The sequence below is a fragment of the Microcaecilia unicolor genome, chromosome 4 (assembly GCF_901765095.1).
Source record: "Microcaecilia unicolor chromosome 4, aMicUni1.1, whole genome shotgun sequence".
NCBI classification, from domain to species: Eukaryota; Metazoa; Chordata; class Amphibia; order Gymnophiona; family Siphonopidae; genus Microcaecilia; species Microcaecilia unicolor.
The window spans coordinates 253662144-253689516 of NC_044034.1; the positions used below are offsets into that span (position 1 = coordinate 253662144).

Consider the following 27373-nt stretch of genomic DNA (forward strand, 5'->3'; position numbering starts at 1 on the left):
TGCACGCATTGTTCTTGCAATATTTAGCACTTTATGAGAACATTGTATATGCGAACACATTTTTTGATGTTTAGCAAATGATGTTATTCCCATATTTTATTTTTTGATTTTGTTTTTTATCATATGTTATTGTTTTACTGTGGTTTATGTTTTTACTTAATTTTTCTTTATTTGCATATGTATGTTTTTATAGACTCCTGATGCAGGCCTGACGGCCGAAACACAACAGTTGTGTGGAGTCTTTTCATCAATAAACAAGCTTTTTAAGATTCTTGTCTCCAGGATTTGAATTTCCATGGTCAAACATCCCACTCTCACTTACACAATTCTATAAAGGCAGAAACTGTTACAAAAGTTTATGCTTCAAGTATAAAATCCAGAACTGCAGTTGATGTTCAGTTAGTGCAAAAAGAAGTGTTTGAGGTAAAATATTTCAGTTAAATCACAAGTGTTACAGTGAATATACTAAGGCAGTTGCTCCCAAATCTGATCCTTGAGGCACCCCAGCCAGTCAGGCTTTTAGGATATCCACAATAAATATTCATGAGAGATTTGCATGCAGTGGAGGCAATGCATGCAAATCTCTCTCATGAATATTCATTGTGGATATCCTGAAAACCTGACTGGCTGGGGTGCCTCCAGGACCAGGTTTGGGAACCACTGTACTAAGAAATGGAGTTCTGCAACAAAACATTATTTCAGGACTTCGTGTAATTTGCAGCTGACAACAATTATCTCCCTGAAACCTCCCACTGTTATTTCTGACTTCGAACAACCAGCCATATCAGCCTCTGCAGAAGAATTTTCCGACTCCATTTTGGGCAAAGTATATATAGGACTCTCAAATCAATACGGAACAGATGACGACTTCAGTATAAAAGGTTAGCCAAATTGAAGCACTAGCATTTCTTCCTCCGAATGAAATTCAACTGGCATGGCTTGAATTGAACTGAACCCATCCATGAACATAATTTTCATCAAACCACTGGGCGAGGTCGGCTGCTTTTCATCAGGAAGGGCTCTCATCTTTCTGATGAAAAGCAGCCGATCTTGACCAGTGGTTGATGAAAATTATGTTCATGGATGGGTTCGCAGGACTCTTTGTGACCAACAAATCAGATCACCTCCATTGTCTCCACCAGCTCTGCAGTTGGTCATGGCATAGAAGAAATGTTGGTTGGAAGGGCACATGTTGGAGTTTATGAATTGATCACCAAATTGAAAAGAGCAAAAAGGATTGAAGGTCAGATGGAATACATAATATGAGATGAGCAATGAATGAAACAGAAAAGTTATGAAAGAAGTCGTGAAGATCGTATTATGTCCATTTTAGGACAGTGAGCCTTCCACAATAATTTGGATTTTCTACATGGCATTTGCCTACATCTGTGCTTTTTAATTTTCTCATATTAAACTTTCTTCACTCATGTAAGTTTATAAAATTAGCTTTTTTTCATAAAGTTTGTGTTCTAATCTTTAATTTCTGTATCTTTCGCAAGGCACTAAAAATGCATCTGTTTACCAAAGCATTTTCTCCGGGAACAATGTAGGCTATAGCCTCTGCCAGCTGGCATACGTGGATCCTGTTTAGTCCTATTCTTATGTACTGTTATATGTAAAGTATCCTTTCTTTCTTGCCCTTCTACTCTACTATTCTCATTTGTATCTGATATCACCCGGAGTTCTCTCTCTCTCTCTCTCCGGTTTATGTAAGCTACATTGAGCCTGCATGTTTGTGGGGATAATGTGGGGTATAACTACATTAATAAATAAATAAATCTTGCTGTAGTTTGTTTCTTACAAAATTACACTGATGTTTGCATCAGTATCCTGTCTTCTCTTTTTTTTAGACCAATTGTCTTTTAGACCAACTGATGCATTAACCATCATGTATTTTAGACCAATTGTTCATTAAACGAACTGTCATTAGACCAATTGTCAGGGACACATTTCCACATCCTGTTCCTGACACAGGAGGTACAATCTCATGCCTCCATGCTTGTTGACATAGTACACTGCAGCCTGATGGATGAAAATAATTCGGCTTACTAACCCATCTCTGAAAACCTTTAAAGTGATACAAATATCTCTTAGATCTAGGAGATTTATTTAGTGTTGCATCTTCCAAGCAGACCACAGAGAGCCCATCCACATGGGCACGTCATCTCAGGTTTGACGCATCATAACCGTCTTTTGGGCTGGAGGAATTGGGAATTAACAGTCCCTTGTTCAAACTGCTGCAATCAATATCTAAGAGACAGTTACTCCTCATTCAGAGGAGTAGTGGCAGTGATTACATCCTGGAGGTTCCCTTTGGCCCGAGTCCTTTGGGCAGACAAGGTCCACTGAGATTACCTCAAAATTGAACTGGTGAACAACCGCAATGTTTGCCAAGCTGAAAACTCTTGACTCCTTTGCACCTCCTGCACCACTGAGGTGAGAACCTCTATGTGCAATGGTAGGAATGTGCTGGCTTGAGTCATGTCTAACAGGACTCCAATGAACTTCAATTTCTGGGATGGGCACAGATGGGACTAGGGGTAATTTATGATGACTAAGTTACCACAAACCAAGAGGAATAAGATCAATAAACATCCAAAAAAGGTACCCACTTCTGGAAAAAAAAATTAAAAAACAGGCTAAACGTATGACAAAATGTAACTGAATATACACACAAGTGAGGAAAAAGCCTCAGAGCCCTACCAGGTACTGGACCACAACTTAACCTTGTCTGGAAAGACATATGTTTGATTGAGCATAGAGATGTTTTACTATTTTCATTTATGCATGATGTTTAATGCACCATTGTAGACTTTCAGGGAAAGGCTTTTTTATGCCGATAAGTAATTCTGTGAAACAAACATTGAACGTGAAATCAACCTGGTGAGTCTTTTTGTAATTTATTCAGAGATGGAGTCGTTACTTTTTAAAAGTACTTCAGTAAAAGTCCATCAAACCCAGCATCCTGTTTCCAACAGTGGCCAATCCAGGTCACAAATACCTGGCAAGATCCCCCCAAAAAGTACAAAACATTTTATGCTGCTTATCCCAGAAATAGTGGATTTTCCCCAAGTCCAATTTAATAATGGTCTACGGACTTTTCCTTTAGGAAGTTGTCTAAACCAAACTCTACTAAGCTAACTGCCTTTACCACATTTTCTGGAAACGAATTCCACGGTGAGTGAAAAAACATTTTCTCCGATATGTTTTAAATTTACTACTTTGTAGCTTTGTCACATGTCCCCCAGTCCTAGTATTTTTCCAAAGCGTAAACAGACACTTCACGTATGTTGTTCTAATCAATAAGCTCTACTTATTCAAACAGCAAACTACAAGTTAAGTGCTCTTGGATGTACCACTTCAAACTGTACACCCTGAATTTTACTATTAAAACAGGCATGCCCACTGAATGCAGAAAATTCAAATTTGCTGATTGTTGGCAGATAGCCTTATGATACCTAGAATGAAAACCTACCATTCCTATTTTAGAAATAACACATGCTTCCTGTTTAATAAGCTTAGGATTAAAAACAAAACCAGAAATTCTGCAGTTACTTTCTTCCTCTTTTATGCCCTTGAGTAATTACCAACTGGGGCACGGTAAAAAGAGAAATAAGAAGAGGGGAACTATGAAATAGTCATTTGTTTTCTCAGTTGCAAGTTAAGAGAACAGAAACAACTTTATTTTTTTCTATTTTTTTTAAGCCATATCACTTTAAAAAAAAAATTTACTGATAAGTTGTCTAGCTCCTACAAATCTGAAAGTGGCACTGAAAATGCTTAAACCAAACATATTTTGTCTCGATTGTTAAATTGCAGCATAAAAACAGGTTAAATATGTTTGGTGTAGATTAGTGTAGACATGTTAAGAATGGAAGAGGGGGAATTTTTAATCAGACTTCTGGACCTTCAATCTCCGATTTAGCTAAACAGATTGTGTTTCAAAGGTGCTTGGAATTAGACTTTGGGGGGACTGTAATTTAGCAGTTGCAGTCCCTTTTGCCTGGAAGGTCTCCTTATGTATGCTGGTGGGATGAACTGTTGCCCCTCATCCAGTGTCATGTGACGTTTGTCAGTACAGCATTGCGTATGCCTTGTAGCGCTAGAGAAGTGATAAGTAGTAGTAGGGTTCTTTGCTTTCACTAGATTTATTAAATAATTATATTCAGTCAGTAGGCACAATTGTTAAAAACTTTGGTTTTAAATGCTTGCTATAAGTCATCTGCAAACCCCTGAGTTCCTGTTTAGTACAAGTCTCAAAATGAATGATAAAACATATTAAAGCTGACAATGGGACTTAAATGGCACATGCTGCCACAAACAGAGTAGACTCCATATGAGCCTAAGGAGACGATTAAGAACCTTGGAATCTCAATTCAAAAATGTGGCTACAGAGTCAAACAGTTGATGTTAAGCACAGTTTTGTAAAACCGCAATTAATCTGACAACTGCATTCATATCTGGATCAGACCTGCCAAAAATCTATCACCAAGCTACAAATTTTATAGAAAACACAGCTGCTAGATTAATGATAAATATGCTTAGAAGATAAAATAATCACTTCTATTATTAAAAGCCCTTTATTGGTTGTCGGTGTTGGCATTTTAGTAATTTATATATTTAAAAGTTCTTATAGATCACCTTCCTAAAAAACACAAGGATTCCCAAAGTGGTATACAAACAAAACCCTAAAATACAATACAAAAAATTGACTTCCATAAAAATTAAAACAAAAATTGACACCATCCCCCCCCCAAACAATACAGGCCAATATTAAATCCCCACAACAATATCCAATATCTGAGCTATGAATGACATGGGCCCACCATATATAAAATGTTGCCTTAGCTGGGTATGTGCTCAGAAGGGAATTAAAATCTACCAACAAAAGACTTCTTCCTATTTCCTCTTTGTGGGGCTATGATTGGTTAAGATTAGGACTGGAGACACTTCTACAGCAGCAACTGTTCTTTGGAATCAAATGCCAGAAAACATTAAATTTGAAAACAATTATGTGGGTTTCAGGAAGACACTTAAATGGTGACACCTGGGGAAACATTTGGGAGAACTTATTTAAACTGGTTTCCCAATCAGAAATGTATACATTATAACCTGGCTTTGTGTAGATGGAGAACTTTCCATAAACTGAAGCCACTGGAGGCTCTTAAATAAACTAGATGGACTGAAGATAGGTCCCGAAGTGGTGAACTGGATTAGGAACTGGTTTACGGACAGACGACAGAGGGTGGTGGTAAATGGAGTTCGCTCGGAGGAGGGAAAGGTGAGTAGTGGAGTGCCTCAGGGATCAGTGCTGGGGCCAATTCTGTTCAATATATTTGTGAGTGACATTGCCGAAGGGTTAGAAGGTAAAGTTTGCCTATTTGCGGATGATACTAAGATTTGCAACAGAGTGGACACCCGGGAGGGAGTGGAAAGCATGAAAAAGGATCTGAGGAAACTAGAAGAATGGTCTAAGGTTTGGCAATTAAAATTCAATGCGAAGAAATGCAAAGTGATGCATTTAGGGAGTAGAAACCCACGAGAGACTTATGTGTTAGGCGGTGAGAGTCTGATAGGTACGGAGGGGGAGAGGGATCTTGGGGTGATAGTATCCGAGGATCTGAAGGCGACGAAACAGTGTAACAAGGCAGTGGCCGTAGCGAGAAGGTTGCTAGGCTGTATAGAGAGAGGTGTGATCAGCAGAAGAAAGGAAGTGTTGATGCCCCTGTACAAGTCGTTGGTGAGGCCCCACCTGGAGTATTGTGTTCAGTTTTGGAGGCCGTACCTTGCGAAGGATGTTAAAAAAAATGGAAGCGGTGCAAAGAAAAGCTACGAGAATGGTATGGGATTTGCGTTCCAAGACGTATGAGCAGAGACTTGCTGACCTGAACATGTATACCCTGGAGGAAAGGAGGAACAGGGGTGATATGATACAGACGTTCAAATACTTGAAAGGTATTAATCCGCAAACAAATCTTTTCTGGAGATGGGAAGGCGGTAGAACGAGAGGACATGAAATGAGATTGAAGGGGGGCAGACTCAAAAAAGATGTCAGGAAGTATTTTTTCACGAAGAGGGTGGTGGATGCTTGGAATGCCCTCCCGCGGGAGGTGGTGGAGATGAAAACGGTAACAGAATTCAAACATGCGTGGGATATGCATAAAGGAATCCTGTGCAGTAGGAATGGATCCTCAGAAGCTTAGCCAAAATTGGGTGGCGGAGCAGGTGGGGGAAGAGAGGTTGGTGGTTGGGAGGCGAGGATAGTGGAGGGCAGACTTATACGGTCTGTGCCGGAGCCAGTGATGGGAGGCGGGAAATATTGCTGGGCAGACTTGTACGGTCTGTGCCCTGAAAAAGGCAGGTACAAAACAAGGTAAGGTATACACATATGAGTTTACCTTGTTGGGCAGACTGGATGGACCATGCAGGTCTTTTTCTGCCGTCATCTACTATGTTACTATGTTACATTACGAATAATTTGTTCGAAATATCATTAGGAGTTCCTTGAGCATTATGTATTTGCTATGATGTAACACTTTAGAGAGATGTTGGTGATTTGCAGGAGCTTAAACTTAAGTTCTATATATGGTATGCTTCTTGGCAAAAAAAGAGGGCCTCCATGCCTCCTTGTTTGTTCATATAAAACATGGTGAAATGATTATCTGTGCATAAGAGAAAGGTTTTTCCTGCCATCAGGAATCTGAACGTTGATACTGCATGTTAGACAGCACAAATTTAAGAATGTTGATCTGCAGCATGCACTCTGAGACCAGAGTCCTTGATTGCAATAGCGTAGAAGGTGTGCTCCCTAACCATTCAGGGGAGGCATCCATTGTTACTATCGGATCTGTACTTGGAGATCTGAAAAGTGCACTGCCTGTCAAATTATTTGGATGTTGCCACCATTCCAGTCCTCTCTTTATCCATGGAGTAAGCACAACTCTGCAGTTGAGGGAGTAGCAGTATTGATCCCATTGATATTTTAGCCCCCCACTGAACAGGATGTACCTGAAGGTTTGCGATGAGAATGATCGCCATTCATAGCTGATTTTTTTCTTAAAGAGAAGGAATTAGTTGAGATATAAGGTGTTGAATGGTGTTGCAATGCTCCTTGTCAAGCACCAGAGCTGGTTGAATTGCAGGAGTCAGGTGAAGGTCGTGCACCCACAGAGTCACTGAGTTTGAAATATCTGGAGCAGAAGACCTTCTCTGCCCCCTTGGCAGTAACAATGCTTTCAATCTGGAAAGTTTTGCAAGATTAAAATTTCATTGTAAAGAAATCCACTGAGGAGGCACCTTCTTTGGTTTTAAAAGGGATAACATAAGAACATAAGAGTAGCCATACTGGGTCAGACCAATGGTCCCATCTAGCCCAGTATCCTGTTTTCGAAACACTGGCCAAGCCAGGTCACAAGTACCTGGCAGAAACCCAAATCGTGGCAACACTCCATACTACAAATCCCAGGGCAACCAGTTGCTTCCCATGTCTGTCTCAATAGCAGACTATGGACTTTTCCTCCACCTCCTCCGGCAAAGAGTTCCAGAGCTTAACAATTCCTTGAGTGAAAAAATATTTCCTCCTATTTGTTTTCAAAGTATTTCCATGTAACTTCCTTGAGTGTTCCCTAGTATTTGTACTTTTGGAACAAGTAAAACATCGCTTTACTTCTACGATTAGTCTAGGAGCAACTTTTTTGTTAGTATATACCTGCAAATGTTTGATTAGGTTTGGAGGGTCTAAATATGTTTTCTTCTCTACTGATCAGTTGAAAGCTTTCCTTGATACGAAAAGAACAGCTAGATGGTAACTGAACCATTATAATTTGCCACAGGTTTGTTGTGCTTTATAATTTCTTAGTACAATTTCTTCTTAGATCTCTTTATCTTTCTTTTTCATGAACTCTCTAATATTGTGGTTTAAGGAAGAAGAGATATTTTTTCTTGCTTACAGAGCGACCAAAATGATAAAGGAGATGGAACTCCTCTAAGGCTAAAAAGGTTAGGGCTCTTCAGCCTGGAAAAGAGACGGCTGAGGGGAGATATGATTGAGGTCTACAAAATCCTGAGTGGTGTAGAACGAGTAGAAGTGAATCAATTTTTTACTCTTTCAGAAGTACAAAAACTAGGAGACACTAGACCCGTTTTAATCACAAATAACCTTCCTTACTTCCCCAGTGGTCACAGACCCCCTCCCACCTCCTTAAGATGTGACAATGACACTACATATCAGGCTCTATGACACCTTCAGATATTATGGCCATTCTTGTTAGAGCAGCAGGCAGGTCTCAGGAGAAGCCTAGTGTTCAGTGCAGTGGACGGTAGAGAAAGGGATCTATGCCCATATTCCACTCTAACGGATACACTTGTGGTGGAACATGTGAGCTCTCCAAAAAAACACTAAATACCTACTGTACCTACTTATAGGTGACACCTGCAAGTTTGAGGACTATTGTAGTTGTGTACAGTGAGGTACAGTAGGTTTTTCTGTGTTGCTGGAGGGCTCACCATACAATATAAGTTAAACCTTTTATTTATACAAGTCTCAACATGTTTCATAAGGTGAGACTGAGATATTAGGTAGTTTAGTATTCATATTTTTCTTGAAATATGTGCAGGGGCATTTTTGATAAAATATCTAAGTCCGATTTTGGATGTTCTGCTAAAAATGTCCAAAACTCGAGTGGTGAACCATAGCAGTTTTCAAACTAGAAAAACATCTATCTTTTTGGTTTGAAAATTGCCTTTTTGTAGACATTTTGTGCTCAGTGCGTTTTTCTTTTGAGACCATTTGGAAAAAAAAAATATCCAAGAGCAAAATGCTCAAAAACCAGTCGTCATTTGGATGTCTGGGGGACATCATTCTTAATAGCTGGCCACACAGACATCCCCAGCACAGCAGTGGGGCAGTCTAGGCAGCATTGCAGTGAGACCTTTTATGTGTCCGCTGAACCCCCTAGACTGTCCCGCTGCTCTGCTGGGATGTCCGTGTGGCAGGTAACTGCCTAGCATTGCCTAAAGGTTGGGCTGGCCCTGCTACAGAGGTTCATGGACAATGTTTTAAACAGACAATGTTTAAGATGCTCTCAGACTTAAAAAAAAAAAAAAAAAGTATACTTGCTTTCCACTTCTGCTGCCTTGAAGGCAACAGTATTAGTCTACCTACAAAAATGACACCCCACCTAAAGACTGATAACCACATGTGATTCTTCAAGGTCCTCGGTATGTCTTTTACATATAAACTTAAATGAAGCAGTACATACGATGGAAAATTAAATAAAACATTCAAAATTAGTCTTCTGGAGACTTGGGTCACAAAAAATGTGGCTCACAGGAGTGATAAAGGACCAAAACACTATTGATACATAATATGTGGAATACTGGTATTAAAGGAAACAGAAATGTAAACTTCTACAGCTTATTCAGACTGGCAGATGAAGTTCACAGTAAATAAAACAAATTCCAAGAAATGACAAAAGTATTAGGGAAATTAAACACACACTTGGGGAAGATTTTACCTTTTAAGAAATGAAAAACATTTTTTATATTTTCAGATTACAACATTACTTGATGTATTACAACTTGCCTAGCTTTCAAAAAGACTTGTGATACTTCTACTGCTGTCACTGTTTAGGATTATTACAACACTGCTGACATGTATCAATTGCGGGGCTTCTATATAAAAACAGAACCAGTTTTGTTTTTTACCTCTTGGTAATCTGAGTAGGTTCCTGCAGAGTTGGATCAAGATCAAAGATTTCATTATCTAGAAGCCTTCGGACAGTTATATCTGCTAGCTGCTCCATTATCTTGAATGTTTCATCAATATCAAGAAACATGGAAAAGTCCCTTTCTTTACTTCGAGTAGTAATGCGAATAGTGTCTGCCATGAAGACATTGGAGGTTCTTTCCAGTTTTTGGATATCCACCCAAGGGATTGAAAGCTTGACTGAAATTTAACAAAGCAAAACATGTTTTTAACAAATTATTGGACTAAATCTTTCTCAACAGGACAGAGCTGATTCTGTTTAAAGATGTTAAGATTTAAGGCCTGAGGAAATAACAAAACATGAACATAGTAAATTAAGCAAAGTTACTTACCTGTACAGGTGTTCTCCATAGACAGGATTCAAGTACTCACAAGTGGAAGATGTGATCAGATTGAGCCCTGCATGGCAAAAAGCTTCTCTAGCTTCAAGGTTACTTCTACAAACTTTTAGTGCCTCAATTGAACATGTGCTGTATTTCCTGCGTTACTTTTGCACAGGGCCTTCTCAATTACTATACAATTTAGAAGACTACAAATACCAGAAAGGTGAAGGGGCATATAAAGACATAACTCCTGATGACCAAAGAGAGCACCTTCTACAGGTAAGTAAATTGATCTTCTCTGATTACAAGCAGGACTCTAAGACCTCATAGTGGAATGCCCTAGCTACATAGTGCATTCACTTAAAAAAAGGGGAACACAAAGGCGCTGCCAAGAGGCAGATCTAAAAACTGGTTTGGGTGGCATGAAGTCTTTTGAGTTTTACACTTTTTTCTTTTCAGGAAACCAACCTGGCAAACAAAAAAAATGGTCTCTAGGAGGGATGGAATTGACTATAAATTTCAAAGAAAATCCTGAAGACAGATTGACCAAACTTACTGTTGTCTTGAGAATCACTTTCTAAATAATGAGATGTGAACATATATTTTATTTATTTATTTTTAGCACTTGATATGCTGCAAGTGATCCCTGAGACAACAATATGGTTTACAGACCAAAGTTTCATGTCACAGCTTTTCCCATCTCTTTCACAGAGACCAACCTCAAGCGGGCTAGTGAAACAACCATGTCTTGGATATTGTGAGCCTTCAGAAAATCAGCTAATGGTTGCTACCCATAAAGACAGCACATACAGTTGGAATACACAGCTTATTTTGTGTGCCAGGACACTGTCTTTTCTTGTCAGATATGTGGCTCTGGGGTCATCCTTTGAGAGATGACAGTGTCCCAACACAGGGAATAAGAAGCTGTTCCTCACTGGTTGTTAGAACATAGTAATTAAGTTGTCTGTCTAATCTAGAATGATAGTATTGGTTAACTGATCTTTGAAAGCCTTTAGAGCATTCCGCATACCTTTCCTGGAGATAATGGCTGTCTGAAAGTTTCTCCAGGGTAGGCCAAAGGCCCTAAGTGTGAAGATCATCTATATGAGCTCTTTAACCCAGTTTGAACTTCTCTGTGGTGAGAACAACTTATATGGAGGAATTTAAAAAGGAATTCCTTTGGCCAGATTGTCCCATCCTTGTCTCCACCACCTCTGCTGGGAAGCTGGTCCATGCATATACTACTATTTATATAAAGAAATGCATCCTTAGATTACTCCTCAGTCTCATCTCCTTTCATCTCTAAGACCCCCTCATTCCTAGGGTTACCATATTTGTGGAGACGACAAAAAAAAAAAAAAAAAGAGGACACAAAAAATAAAATTCCACCCTGCCCTAGCCACACAGTCACCTTGATCCCCCAAGAAAGCCAGATTCTATAAGTAGATTACATGTTGGACATGGTAGACCTTCTCATTCATAATGCAATACCAAGTGCAAGGGACTCTCTTATTCTACACTTCCCTAGCTACAAAAACATCAAGTATAAATTCGCACTAGCTAGAAATTTTCTCTCATTTAGGCACCAAATGGTGGAATTCTATTCCAAAGGAAGTTAGACGTATCAGCAACTACCTGACCTTCCGCAAATTCCTGAAGGTCTTCCTTTTCAATAAGTTCTTACTTTAATTGTCTTAATTGCAATGATTAAACTCCCCTCATTGTCTATCAATCAGGTTTCTCTATTTTCCTGTTTGTCTTTCTGTATTTTTTATATTCTCATTTGTATGGAATATTAATAATGTAAGCCACATTGAACTGAATATTGGTTGATCATCTTGCAGATGTAGGAATGACTGAATAAAGTAGGGAAGGCTGCAAAAACTCTGAGAAAGCCAAAGCGGGACAGATCTAAGTATACAACTGATCTGCAGTCCAAAGGATCTTCTAATCTGGAGACAGGGTTCTAAGTCCTCCTACCCATCAAAGAAGTTGATGTACAGATGTCAGGGGCCCTACAAAGTCATTGAAAAAGCAGGACCTGTAAATTACAAAGTTCAACAGTATGATAAAGAAAACTAAAATCTTCCATGTGAATCTGCTAAAGAAATGGACTCCCTCAACCCCAGCTCTGATCCAGGGAGATGACACTGGAACCAAGTACAGTCTGAATCCATTCAAGTTCCCTTTGGGAACTAGCTTTCAGCAGCTCAGAAAGAGGACATGGAACAACTGGTTCACAATAATATGGATGCATTCTCCAGCATCCCAGCCCAAACACATTTCATATGCCATGACATCATCAAAGACCCTGAAGTGGTAGTCCGACAGTACCCTTACTTGAATTCCAGAGGCCGAAAAACAGGCTGCGGCTAAAGTAGTAAAAGAGGTGCTTGAACTGGGCATCACAGAAAAATCTACCAGCAATTGGTCATTACCAACTGTACTGGTTTCCAAGCCAGATGGTAATATCTGCTTCTGCACTGACTTCTGGAAGTTTAATGCAATTTCAAGACTCAAAGTATATTCAATGCCTAGAGTGGATAAGATCATCAAGAGACTAGGATGAGCCAGGCTCATTTCTACACTACACCTGACCAAAGTGTATTGGCATATAGCTGCCAAAGAGAAGACTGACTTCTCTATGCCTCAGGAATTATTCTACTTCACAGTTCCGCCCTTTAGATTTTATGGTAGCTCCTGCTACATTCCAATACCTGGTCAACCACCTGTTGAGATCTCATGGCAATTATGCAGCAGCATACTTGAATGAATTTGTTATCTACAGAAAGAATTGGAACACCCATTTGATCCAAGTAGAAGCAGTCCTGTCAATTCTGCAAGAAGCTAGGTTGACCGCAAACCTGAAAAAGTGCTTCGTGGGAGGACAGGAAGTCCAGTACTTGGGGTATTCCATAGAGAATGGGCAAGTGCAACTCCAAATCCGGAAAATGAAAGTAATCACCAAATACCCAACCCTCAGTTCAAGAAGCAAATCTATGCGTTCCTTGGACTGATCAGTTATTGATGATTCAGTCCAGGTTTTCCTAAGGAAGTGGAGCTGTTGACTTACCTTTTACAGAAGGCAGCTCTTGAAAAGGTTCACTGGTCACCTGAGTTGGATAATAACTTCCATGGCCTAAAAGAAGTCCTGTGCTCTGAGCCAGGCCTGATTAGCTCCAACTTCATTCAACTATTCATTTTCAGACAAATGCTTCTGATGTAGGCTTCAGTGCAGTCCTGGCCAAAGAAGTTGAGGAGGCAGAAAACCCCATAGCCTTCATCTGTAGAACGTTGCTTCCTTGTGACAAGTACTATGTGGCAATTGAAGCAGCGGCCCTGGCTGTCAAGTGAGCACTGGAGACATCCAATATTATTTGCTGGGGCAACCATTTATCCTGATGGACTATCAACCCCTCAAGGTTCAGGGCCACCATTACAAATCCAGTGGTCAAATTTTGCAGTAGTTTCTCTTAATCTACATCTCTTCCAATTTGATGTACAACACCGGGCTGGCCGGGAGCACCAAAATGCCGATTTTATTGGGAAATGGGCCCCACTATTGCAGACAATCAATAGAGCATGGTTGAGTTGGGGGGGGGGGTATCTGATGGGGGATATGGTAAGCTACTTGTTCCCCTTAACTCCTTCATAGGTCCACCTTAAAAAGTCTAGCACTCAAGAGCTCAGCATAGAGGGCATGGTACAGTCAGGCCAAATAAAGCTCCATAAAACAGACAAGCTAGGGATGCCCAGGGGGGGCAGAACCAGTCCTCCTGCATACACTTTCACAACCTACATGTAAACTGGTAGAAGACTGGCTAAGGTAGGAAAGGATTTACTTTGAAACCTCGTAGAAGTCCTGATCCTTTTGTGCCTGGCAGGAGCCAAGCCTGGGTTTGTTTAATACTGTACTTAAGCTGCTGCACATTGGTGAACACTGTTAAAGAACGATGATACTATTTGGGTTTCTGCCAGGTACTTGTGACCTGGCTTTGCCACTGTTGGAAGCAGGATACTGGGCTAGATGGACCATTGGTCTGACCCAGTATGGCTGCTCTTAGTTTTGTTTTACTTTTAAACCTTTGTATAGCTGTGTCTGTGAAGTCTCCACACCAGCCTTGCTTACACTATGCTTATACTATCACAACCCTATTAAACTGAGAAGATTGAGGCCAGCTTAGGGACATGGTTGGAGATGAAAGAGAAATCCCAAAAGAAAGTCATCATCCAAAACTTTTTCAGTATTTTTAAAAAGCCTTTATTCCATATTTTCATTTAAAACATTTAGGTTTTTTTTTTTATTACACCAATACAATCATATTGATAACCAGAATGAACTGAGTGTGTATCCAGTAACAAATGCTATTAAGGCTTTATTAAATAGACTGGATAATTCTTGCTGAAGAATTATCTTTGAGGCAAGTACTTTTAATGCTGTGCCACTATCACCGTGTCAGAATGCTTGTTCCACTACATTTTCAACTGTATCACTGACATTGAAACCTGGTACATCATAACGGCAAAGGCCAATCACTTCCAGAATTCTCCTCTTCAGTTTCTCCTCAAAGACTTTCAATACCAAGACTGCTTGGGTTTAAGGAGGAGAGGTGGCATTTTCTCAAATCATTCAATGTTTACTGATGACTGTGGTATGAACCCTTAAGAGACTAGCACATTCCTGTAGACTCTCTGGAGGGTAAGCAGTCCTCTCTGCAATGATGCTCAGGAGAATATATAATACTACTACTACTAAAACTAATTTCTATAGCGCTACTAGACATATCCAGCGCCGTACACATTATATGTAGGTACCTTCTCTGTCCCTAGAGGGCTCACAATCTGTTTTTGTGCCTAGGGCAATGGAGGGTTAAGTGACTTGCCCAAGATCACAAGAAGCTGCACTGGAAATCGAAACCAGATCGCCAGGATCAAAGTCCACTGCACTAACCATTAGGCTACTCTTCAGTAGCTGTATCTCCCTGATCACAGCATTATGAATCAATGGGGATCAATTATGATGCTTCGTGGCCTTCACCTGACACCTTTCAACTGAAACCATTATGCTGGTACTCATGTAGCACAACCTTTTACTTTCATTGGTGCAAAGAGAGATAAGATTATCTATTCCAAGGACTAGTAAATACTCCTTCGTTACTGTTGCACCATCAGCATCCAATGCGGTATCAGAGTCCTTTGATACCACTGAAGAAGGCTCAGACTGTAAAGTAAGGCCAAAGGACTACTCCAGACATTCTTCTCAACGCTTCCAATTTTGGGGTACGTAATTCGACATAAAACATGCCCCCAAATAGAAATATGACAGCAAATAAGGGCCAAATGGCCCATCTAGTCTGCCCATCCTCAGTAATCACTAACACTTCCCTTTCCTAAGGGATTCCACATGCCTGTCCCACACTTTCTTAAATTCTGACACAGTCCTCATCTCCACAACATCCACGGGGAGGCCATTACACGCATCCACCAAACTTTCGGTGAAAGAGTATTTTCTTAGATTCCTCCTGTCTATTTCCTCTTAACTTCATTGTATGTCCCCTCATTCCAGCGTTTTCCTTCATTTGAAAAAGGCTCGTCTCCTATATATTGATGCTACTGATTTATTTAAACGTCTCTATCATATCCCCTTCTCTTCCAGCATATACATGTTGAGGTTCATAAGCCTGTCCCTATGTGTTTTACGACAGAGACCATTTGCTAATTTTGTAGCCACCCTCTGGAACGACTCCATCCTGTTTATATATTTCCGTAGGTGTGATCTCCAGAATTGCAAGCGGTACTCTAAATGGGGCCTCACCAAAGACTTACAGAAGGGCACTATCACCTCTTCTTTCCTGCTGGTCATCCCTCTCCTTATGCAACCAAGCATCTTTCTGGCTTTGACCACAGCCTTTTCTTCGTGTTTGTGTCTGATGACCTTAAGGTGGCCAATCACCCCCAAGTCCCGCTTTTCTTTCATACACAGAAGCATTTCACCCCCTATACTGTACCGTTCCCTTGGATTCTTGTATGACCCTGCATTTCTTAGCATTAAATCATAGTTGCCAATTATCAGACCATTCTTCAAGCTTCGCTAGATCGTTCTTCATACCATCCACACCCTCCCAGGTGTCCACCCCACTACTGAGTTTGGTATCATCCACAAAGAGACAAACCTTAACAGACAGTCCTTCCGCATTCCGAATTTCACTCATGAAGATGTTAAAAAGAGCTGGCCCTTGCGGTACACCACTGGTAACAGACTTTTCCTTTGAGCAAGCTCCATTTACCACTACCCTCTGTCTTCCACTTAAGCAGTTTTTAACCCAGTCAGTCACTTTAAATCCCATACCAAGGGCACTCAGTTTATTTATCAGTCACCTGTGCGGGACCATGTCAAAGGCTTTGCAAAACTCCAAGTACACCCCATCTAGCGCCCCTCCCACGTCCAACTGTTTGGCCACCCAGTCAAAGAAACCAATCAGATTTGTCTGACAAGACCTGCCTCTAGTGAAGCCATGCTGCCTTGGGTCCTACAGTCCATTCGATTTGAGAAACCTCACAATCCTGTAATTCCGAACCTGCTCCTTATTTCCGTTTTTGTGCAGAGGGATCACATCCACCCTTCTCCAGTCCTTGGGAACCACTCCAGTCGCTAAGGAAGCATTGAAAAGGTAAGATAGCGGAGCTGCCAGAACATCTCCAAGTTCCCTGAGTAACCTTGGATGTGTCTCATCAGGCCCCATAGCTTTGTCTACTTTCAGTTTAGCCAGCTCCTCATGAACAGTTTTCTAAAACTTGGTTCCAGTCTACCATACATCCATTGCCATTAGCATTTGTTTTCTGCGGTCCTACCCCCAAGCCTTTCGTTCATGAACACATAACAGAAATAATTGTTAAGCAGTTCAGCTTTATCAGCTTCTACATATTCCTCCCCCTCAACTATTATGGCACTTCCTCCTGTCATTTATATATCTGAAAAATGTTTTGTCCCCCAGTTTTACTGTATCGGCTTTCCTTCCTTCCATTTGCCTTTTTGCATGCCTGACAGCTTTTCCAGCTTCTCTTAGCTGTTCCAGGTATGTTTGCCTGTCCTCTTCTTTCTGAATCTTCTTGTAATGTATGAAGGCTAGCCTTCTTTCCCTTCCCTTTTCAGCTACTATGTTCGAGAACCAGAGCGGCCTTCTTTTCCTCTTAATTTTATGTAGTTTTCTAACATAAAGGTCTGTCACCTTTAAAATAGCTTCCTTCAGTTTCGCCCACTGCTGTTCTACTTCCTTCAGCTGTTCTCATCCAGCTAACGCTTTCCTAAGAAATTCCCCCATCTTGGCAAAGTTAGTTATTTTGAAATCTAGAACCCTCAATCTTAAATAAGCCCTCTCAACCTCTGTCTTAATATTGAACCACACCATTCGGTGGTCACTAGATGCCAAATGATCTCCCATCGTAAAATCAGAAACATTTTCCCCGTTTGTGAGCACCAGGTCTAGGATAGCTCCCTCCCACGTCATTTCCGTTACCCACTGCTGAAACAGTTCTTCCTGTAAAGAATATAAGATCTCTTTGCTTTTAGACGACCGAACAGCAGGGTCGCCCCAATCGACATCCGGCATGTTGAAATCACCTATCAGTAGTACTTCCCCTTTCCTAGCTATTTTGTGGATGTCTTCAATTAAGTTTCTGTCCATTTCTTCTGACTGTGAAGGTGACATGTATATTACATCAATGTAAATACATTTTCTATTCTCTCTTACCAGTTTAACACACAGTGCTTCTTCCTTATCCCATATGTCCTGCAATTCTGTCATAGTAATATTATTCTTAACATATGCCACTTCTCCACCCTTTTTTCCTAACCTGTATAGATTATAGCCAGGTATAACTACATCCCAGTCGTGACTCTCCATGAACCACGTCTAGTTTTGAATCTGAGCATATAATACAGTCACTGGATAGGTTAGTCAACATTTAGAACTAAGTGTATTTCCTGAAGTCAATGGCACATTTCTCAGATGCTCTCTAAAGAGCCAAAGTGAAATCAAATACCTGAATAATAAAAAGAACTACAAAATACCAACGGATGGCACCCAATGCACCACAATACCAAAGCACAGAACTATTGCTGCATAAAAATAGAAAGAAAACTTCAGAGTGCCGAAAAACTAATGATCCTACCAGGCATAGGAGATGCTAAAAAGTCAAACTAAAACAAGCAACCCGAACACCCCCCCCCCCCCCCCCCCCAAAACAAAACAAAACCTAACTTTCCAGGCAGAAACTGTGTGCTGCTATGACACACAAGATTAAAATTGTACATTAGATACCACAAACTATGTTACTATGTTGATGATGGAAGACAACTCCATTTGCTCAAAAGGGCATGAAAAGCTATTTCTGACCAAGCAAAAAGAGTGGAAGGCACCAAGACAAAGTACCAGGATGGCCAAAAGCAAAGTTTATGCAAAACATCCAGGAGACATATACAGAACCACTTTCTACAACAGTATGCAGGATGCGCTTAAGAAAGGAACCCAACACTGGCTGTGTTTCGGCATACAGAACCTTCATCAGGGGTCCTCATCAGAAAATAAATAAAAAGCAATAATCAAAATAAATAATAAGTATATTGACTGAAACAATTATGCCGAAAAGAGCATGGAAGTGTGTATAGAAAGTGAATGCTACATACCTGTAGAAGGTATTCTCCGAGGACAGCAGGCTGATTGTTCTCACTGATGGGTGACGTCCACGGCAGCCCCTCCAATCGGAAACTTCACTAGCAAAGGCCTTTGCTAGTCCTCGCGCGCCCATGCGCACCGCGCATGCGCGGCCGTCTTCCCGCCCGAACCAGCTCATGTTCGTCAGTCCCATATGTAGCAAGACAAAGACAAGGGAAGACACAACTCCAAAGGGGAGGTGGGCGGGTTTGTGAGAACAATCAGCCTGCTGTCCTCGGAGAATACCTTCTACAAGTATGTAGCATTCGCTTTCTCCGAGGACAAGCAGGCTGCTTGTTCTCACTGATGGGGTATCCCTAGCCCCCAGGCTCACTCAAAACAACAAACATGGTCAATTGGGCCTCGCAACGGCGAGGACATAACTGGGATTGACCTAACAATTTATCCAACTAACTGAGAGTGTAGCCTGGAACAGAATAAACATGGGCCTGGAGGGGAGGGGGGGGGTGGAGTTGGATTCTAAACCCCGAACAGATTCTGAAGCACTGACTGCCTGAACCGACTGTCGCGTCGGGTATCCTGCTGCAGGCAGTAATGGGATGTGAATGTGTGGACAGATGACCACGTCGCAGCTTTGCAAATCTCTTCAATAGTGGCTGACATCAAGAGGGCCACTGACGCTGCCATGGCTCTAACATTATGAGCCGTGACATGACCCTCAAGAGCCAGCCCAGCCTGGGCGTAAGTGAAGGAAATGCAATCTGCTAGCCAATTGGATATGGTGCGTTTCCCCACAGCCACTCCCCTCCCGTTGGGATCAAAAGAAACAAACAATTGGGCGGACCGTCTGTTGGGCTGTGTCCGCTCCAGATAGAAGGCCAATGCTCTTTTGCAGTCCAATGTGTGCAGCTGACGTTCAGCAGGGCAGGAATAAGGACGGGGAAAGAATGTTGGCAAGACAATTGACTGGTTCAGATGGAACTCCGACACAACCTTTGGCAAGAACTTAGGGTGAGTGCGGAGGACTACTCTGTTATGATGAAATTTGGTGTAAGGGGCCTGGGCTACCAGGGCCTGAAGCTCACTGACTCTACGAGCTGAAGTAACTGCCACCAAGAAAATGACCTTCCAGGTCAAGTACTTCAGATGGCAGGAGTTCAGTGGCTCAAAAGGAGGTTTCATCAGCTGGGTGAGAACGACATTGAGATCCCATGACACTGTAGGAGGTTTGACGGGGGGCTTTGACAAAAGCAAACCTCTCATGAAGCGAACAACTAAAGGCTGTCCTGAGATCGGCTTACCTTCCACACGGTAATGGTATGCACTGATTGCGCTAAGGTGAACCCTTACAGAGTTGGTCTTGAGACCAGACTCAGACAAGTGCAGAAGGTATTCAAGCAGGGTCTGTGTAGGACAAGAGCGAGGATCTAGGGCCTTGCTGTCACACCAGACGGCAAACCTCCTCCATAGAAAGAAGTAACTCCTCTTAGTGGAATCTTTCCTGGAAGCAAGCAAGATGCGGGAGACACCCTCTGACAGACCCAAAGAGGCAAAGTCTACGCTCTCAACATCCAGGCCGTGAGAGCCAGAGACTGGAGGTTGGGATGCAGAAGCGCCCCTTCGTCCTGTGTGATGAGGGTCGGAAAACACTCCAATCTCCACGGTTCCTCGGAGGACAACTCCAGAAGAAGAGGGAACCAGATCTGACGCGGCCAAAAAAGAGCAATCAGAATCATGGTGCCTCAGTCTTGCTTGAGTTTCAACAAAATCTTCCCCACCAGAGGTATGGGAGGATAAGCATACAGCAGACCTTCCCCCCAGTCCAGAAGGAAGGCATCCGATGCCAGTCTGCCAGGGGCCTGAAGCCTGGAACAGAACTGAGGGACTTTGTGGTTGGCTCGAGATGCAAAGAGATCTACCAAGGGGGTGCCCCACACCTGGAAGATCTGGCATACTACTCGGGAATTGAGCGACCACTCGTGAGGTTGGATAATCCTGCTCAACCTGTCGTCCAGACTGTTGTTTACGCCGGCCAGATATGTGGCTTGGAGCACTATGCTGTGACGGCGAGCCCACAGCCACATGCTGACGGCTTCCTGACACAGGGGGCGAGATCCGCTGCCCCACTGCTTGTTGATGTAATACATGGCAACCTGGTTGTCTGTCTGAATTTGGATAATTTGGTGGGACAGCCGATCTCTGAAAGCCTTCAGAGCGTTCCAGACCGCTCGTAACTCCAGGAGATTGATCTGCAGATCGCGTTCCTGGAGGGACCAGCTTCCCTGGGTGTGAAGCCCATCGACATGAGCTCCCCACCCCAGGAGAGACGCATCCGTAGTCAGCACTTTTTGTGGCTGAGGAATTTGGAAAGGACGTCCCAGAGTCAAATTGGACCAAATCGTCCACCAATACAGGGATTTGAGAAAACTCGTGGACAGGTGGATCACGTCTTCTAGATCCCCAGCAGCCTGAAACCACTGGGAAGCTAGGGTCCATTGAGCAGATCGCATGTGAAGGCGGGCCATGGGAGTCACATGAACTGTGGAGGCCATGTGGCCCAACAATCTCAACATCTGCCGAGCTGTGATCTGCTGGGACGCTCGCACCCGCGAGACGAGGGACAACAAGTTGTTGGCTCTCGCCTCTGGGAGATAGGCACGAGCCGTCTGAGAATCCAGCAGAGCTCCTATGAATTTGAGTCTCTGTACTGGGAGAAGATGGGACTTTGGGTAATTTATCACAAACCCCAGTAGCTCCAGGAGGCGAATAGTCATCTGCATGGACTGTAGAGCTCCTGCCTCAGATGTGTTCTTCACCAGCCAATCGTCGAGATAGGGGAACACGTGTACTCCCAGCCTGCAAAGTGCCGCTGCTACTACAGCCAAGCACTTCGTGAACACTCTGGGCGCAGAGGCGAGCCCAAAGGGTAGCACACAGTACTGGAAGTGACGTGTGCCCAGCTGAAATCGCAGATACTGTATGTGAGCTGGCAGTATCGGGATGTGCGTGTAGGCGTCCTTCAAGTCCAGAGAGCATAGCCAATCATTTTCCTGAATCATGGGGAGAAGGGTGCCCAGGGAAAGCATCCTGAACTTTTCCTTGACCAGATATTTGTTCAGGGCCCTTAGGTCTAGGATGGGACATATCCCCCCTGTTTTCTTTTCCACAAGGAAGTACCTGGAATAGAATCCCAGCCCTTCTTGCCCGGATGGCACGGGCTCGACCACATTGGCGTTGAGAAGGGCGGAGAGTTCCTCTGCGAGGACCTGCTTGTGCTGGAAGCTGTAAGACTGAGCTCCCGGTGGGCAATTTGGAGGTTTGGAGGCCAAATTGAGGGTGTATCCTTGCCGGACTATTTGGAGAACCCACTGGTCGGAGGTTATGAGAGGCCACCTTTGGTGAAAAACTTTCAACCTCCCCCGACCGGCAGGTCGCCCGGCACTGACACGTTGATGTCGGCTATGCTCTGCTGGAGCCAGTCAAAAGCTCGCCCCTTGCTTTTGCTGGAGAGCCGAGGGGCCTTGCTGAGGCGCAAGCTGCTGACGAGAGCGAGCGCGCTGGGGCTTAGCCTGGGCCGCAGGCTGTCGAGGAGGATTGTACCTACGCTTACCAGAAGAGTAGGGAACAGTCCTCCTTCCCCCATAAAAACGTCTACCTGTGGAGGTAGAAGCTGAAGGCTGCCGGCGGGAGAACTTGTCGAAAGCGGTATCCCGCTGGTGGAGCTGCTCTACCACCTGTTCGACCTTCTCTCCAAAAATATTGTCCGCACGGCAAGGCGAGTCCGCAATCCGCTGCTGGATCCTATTTTCCAGGTCGGAGGCACGCAGCCATGAGAGTCTGCGCATCACCACACCTTGAGCAGCGGCCCTGGACGCAACATCAAAGGTATCATATACCGCCTCTGGCCAGGAATTTTCTGCACGCCTTCAGCTGCCTGACCACCTCCTGAAATGGCTTGGCTTGCTCAGGAGGGAGCTTGTCCACCAAGCCCGCCAACTGCCGCACATTGTTCCGCATGTGTATGCTCGTGTAGAGCTGGTAAGACTGAATTTTGGCCACAAGCATAGAGGAATGGTAGGCCTTCCTCCCAAAGGAGTCTAAGGTTCTAGAGTCTTTGCCCGGGGGCGCCGAAGCATGCTCCCTAGAACTCTTAGCCTTCTTTAGGGCCAGATCCACAACTCCAGAGTCGTGAGGCAACTGACTGCGCATCAGCTCTGGGTCCCCATGGATCCGGTACTGGGACTCGATCTTCTTGGGAATGTGGGGATTACTTAGAGGCTTGGTCCAGTTCGCCAGCAATGTCTTTTTTAGGACATGATGCACGGGTACTGTGGACACTTCCTTAGGTGGAGAAGGATAGTCCAGGAGCTCAAACATTTCAGCCCTGGGCTCGTCCTCCACAACCAACGGGAAGGGGATGGCCGTAGACATCTCCCGGACAAAGGCCGCAAAAGACAGACTCTCGGGAGGAGAAAGCTGCCTTTCAGGGGAGGGAGTGGGATCAGAAGGAAGGCCATCAGACTCCTCGTCAGAGAAATACCTGATGTCCTCCTCCTCCTCCCACGAGGCCTCACCATCGGTATCAGACACAAGTTCATGAACCTGTGTCTGAAGCCGTGCCCGGCTCGACTCCGTGAAAACATGGCCACGGTGTGAGCGTCGAGAGGTAGACTCCCTCGCCCGCACCGGCGAAGCTCCCTCCGCCGACGTCGTCGGGGAGCCTTCCTGGGAGGCAACCGCAGTCGGTACTGCAAGCGGCACCAATGTCGGAGACCTCACCCCGGTCAAGGGGCCAGCCGGCGCCTCACTCGACGGTACCGGTGGCGCAAGCACCCCCGGTACCGGAGGGGAAGGGCGCAACAGCTCTCCCAGGATCTCTGGGAGAACGGCCCGGAGACTCTCGTGCAGGGCGGCTGTGGAGAAAGACATGGAAGCCGATGCAGGCGTCGAAGTCAGAGTCTGTTCCGGGCGTGGAGGCTGTTCAGGGCTGTCCAAGGTGGAGCGCATCGACACCTCCTGAACAGAGGGTGAGCTGTCCTCCCGGTGCCGATGCCTACTGGGTGCCGACTCCCTCGGCGACCCAGAGCTCTCGGTACCGATGCGGGAAGGAGACCGGTGTCGATGCTTCTTTGACTTTTTCAAATGAAGCATGTCACCGGAACTTCCCGGTACCGACGAGGAGGACGTAGAATCCAGCTGTCGCTTCCTCAGGGCCGAGGCCGAAAAAGGTCGGTCTCGGGGGGGCTGTACCGCAGGAGCCCTCAGGGTAGGGGGAGACCCACCCGAAGGCTCACCGCCACCAGCAGGGGAATGGACAGCCCTCACCAGCACCACCGTCCGAGGACATCAGCACTAGTGGAGGTCCCGGTACCACCGACACCGACGCAGCCTTCCGATGTCTCGGTACCGACGATGCAGAGGGTCGATGCCTCGATGCAATCGATACAGTCGCCACCGAGGTCGGAGGTCTTGACGCTGTCAATGCACTTGATACTCCCGGTGCTGTTGCCGACTAAGAGCCCGAGAACAACACGTTCCACTGGGCCAATCTCGCTACCTGAGTCCTTTTTTGTAAAAGGGTGCAAAGACTACAGGCCTGCGGGCGGTGCCCAGCCCCCAGACACTGAAGACACGACGCGTGCCTATCAGTGAGTGAGATTACCCGGGCGCACTGGGTGCACTTCTTGAAGCCGCTGGGAGACTTCGATGACATGGGCGGAAAAATCACGCCAGCGAAATCAAAACTCGTAATTGCGGTAAGGCACCAAAAAGAGGGAGAGAAAAAACTCGACCCGAGGCCTCAAAAGGGCCTACCCCGAAAACGAAAGGAAACTTAACGGGACAAAAACTGGAAATACGGGAAGGGGAAAAAAACCGAAAGGCCTTTCTCCGAAATCCCTTTTTTTTTTTTTTTTTAAAGTAGCGAAAAGTCAAAAAGACGCGTGAGGGTCAACTTAAGGGGCGCGAACGGCGCAAACACGACCATACCGAGCGCGGACAAAAGAAGACTGACGAACACGAGCCGGTTCGGGCAGGAAGACGGCCGCGCATGCGCGGTGCGCATGGGCGCGCGAGGACTAGCAAAGGCCTTTGCTAGTGAAGTTTTCGATTGGAGGGGCTGCCATGGACGTCACCCATCAGTGAGAACAAGCAGCCTGCTTGTCCTCGGAGAATGAAATTACCTAAAATTAGAGAGAAAGAATCAAAAGTGAACCGCACAGACAGAAGTGAAAAGTTCATTCTCTCTCTTTTATGTCACATATCTTTCTTCAATCTTGTGTTCATACTGTATATGCCTCATTCTTTTTGTTCAAATATCTCTCTGCTCCTTTTAGCATGTTCTTCTATCTCCTTCTGCCCTCTATATATAAAAAGATAGGGGTGGGGAACCATCAATACAAGCAGACAAGCATGCAACTCATTACAAATCTTTTTTATATAATGCATTGTAGAAATCTATACTTAGCTGTCTAACCATTCAAAAACTAATTAAGAATTTTAAAAATCAAAAATACTTGATTGTATTTGTATACCCTATGACACAGCAAAACTAGATTAGCTTCATTTCCAAACGTCTTAACAAGGTCCATAAAGAGAGAAAATGCTGACAGAAGATGACCATACAGCCTATCCAGGCTGCCCATCTGAACCAAAAGCCTTGTTAGTTCATGATTAAATGTGGCATCATACACTCACAACTCACAATTTATTCTATAAAGCGCATACTAGAATGGTTGGAATGTTCATGAACCATCCATGTCCCTCTCATCTAAATGCCCTCTTGCAGTTACACACTGGATTACGCAGGCACCAATGGGCCAATGATCAAAGGCAAATGCGAGCGCTAGAGGCCATTAGCACTGGACTAGCACCTACATTTGCCTTATGATCAGAGCCGGCAAGCGCATGTAACAATGAGCTTGCCAGCTCTAAGCACAAGAAGCATGTAAATGATTGCTAAACAAGGCATTAGGTATTCCTCCCCAATGCTCAGTGGACAGCGTGCCAAACATTGGTGCTGCTCCCGTAGCAAACTCTACACCAGCTCAGAGCTGGCGAAAGGGGTTTCCAGAACATTGGGGAGCCCTGTCCAGTATGCATCTGCATGCTTACAGGCCCCCCACCTTCCCCAGAAAAGGGGCTGCAGGGTTCAGGTCCGGTGGACCCCTCCATCCCCGTGCAAAGCAGTTTCCCTGGTGGCCCAATGGGAACCACCCCCACCCACCCTGATGGTCTATTTCCCCCCGCCAAGCCCCCCATACCCGTACCTTTTGAAGCAGGAAGTAGCACTGCCTAAACCGGTGCATCCTGGATGGTGCAAAGTACAGGCAGCCTATGGAGGAAAACCTATTCCAGGGGATAGTGCTGGGCAGACTTATACGGTCTGTGCCCTGAAGAGGAGAGGTACAAATCAAAGTAGGGTATACACAAAAAGTAGCACATATGAGTTTATCTTGTTGGGCAGACTGGATAGACCGTGCAGGTCTTTTTCTGCCGTCATCTACTATGTTACTACCACAGAATATTCACCTTTTAGAAGGACTATGATCCTAAGCACAAAGCAAAGCAACAGTGGAGTGGTCCAGCAAGAATAAACCTGAAATGTGCTCAAGTGGCTCTGTGAAAAGTCTAGACCTAAGTCCAACATAATATCTCTAGTATGACTTGAATACTGTAATCCATTAGGTTTCCCAGCAAATTAGTTAAATTTGAGTTATTCTGCCAAGAATGGGCAAAAACTGCACCACTATAAAAGTTGGTGGGCACTTATCCTACAAGACCCATGGCTGTTATCACTGCAAATATGGCTTCCACCAGATATTGAGTCAAGGGTATAAAGAATTAAGGAATCAAGCCTTTTTGGTTTCTTATTCCTAATTACTTTTTGAATATTTCATTAATTCTCTTTAAGATTGCAATTGTGAACTATGTTTTGTAGATCCTAGTTTAATGCATTTTGATTTGTTTTAGCAGCAGAATTTGGAAAATGAAGAAGGGTATGAAAACTTCTACAAGGTATTGTATATTAAAAATGGAAATGTGTAGAACTAATGCTCTTGTACATGCTACCAAAACTATTAACTCTTGCTTTCTTTATTATATTGTACACTTACATTCCTTGCCCAGGAAGAAGGAGTAAAAGCTGAGGTGATTGATGCTTAGATAAAGCCATCCTTGGCGAGGAACTCGAGCCTTCCAACAGCAACAGGAATAATACGTAATCAGTTTCTCCATTTCAGGAAAGTTAAATCTCGTCTCAAACTTCACTAGTGCTTCTCGAAACTTCTCAGGATCTTCCTCCTGCTCTGCAAGCTTACTGCTGGCCTCTTCTGCTATCAATCCCTGATAAGATCATTTGATTAGGTTTATGTTAGTCAAACCAGGTTAAACTACATACTATTCAAAAATATTCAAACAGACATGAAATTTACCAAGGGCCACCAAACACAAAGTCTAAAAACTTTTTCCCTAAATTTCAAAATATGTAGGCCAGTTATCTTCACTATTTTTCGTGTTTTAAACATGCACATGTATAGCTGTAATCTGCCTAGAACTGCAGACTGAGTGGAATAGACATTTTCTAAATAAATGTATGTAGGTGACACTTT

The 27373-nt window shown here is 43.8% G+C and overlaps 1 protein-coding gene across 1 annotated transcript in view; it reads right to left on the reverse strand.

Annotated features, from left to right (window-relative positions):
- Positions 1 to 27373, reverse strand: part of TBC1D8 (TBC1 domain family member 8) — a 221215-nt gene that overhangs the window by 116490 nt on the left and 77352 nt on the right. Inside the window, 2 exon segments of the mRNA XM_030201431.1 lie at positions 9706 to 9946; positions 26879 to 27107. Of these exon segments, the coding sequence (XP_030057291.1) occupies positions 9706 to 9946; positions 26879 to 27107 (470 nt within the window).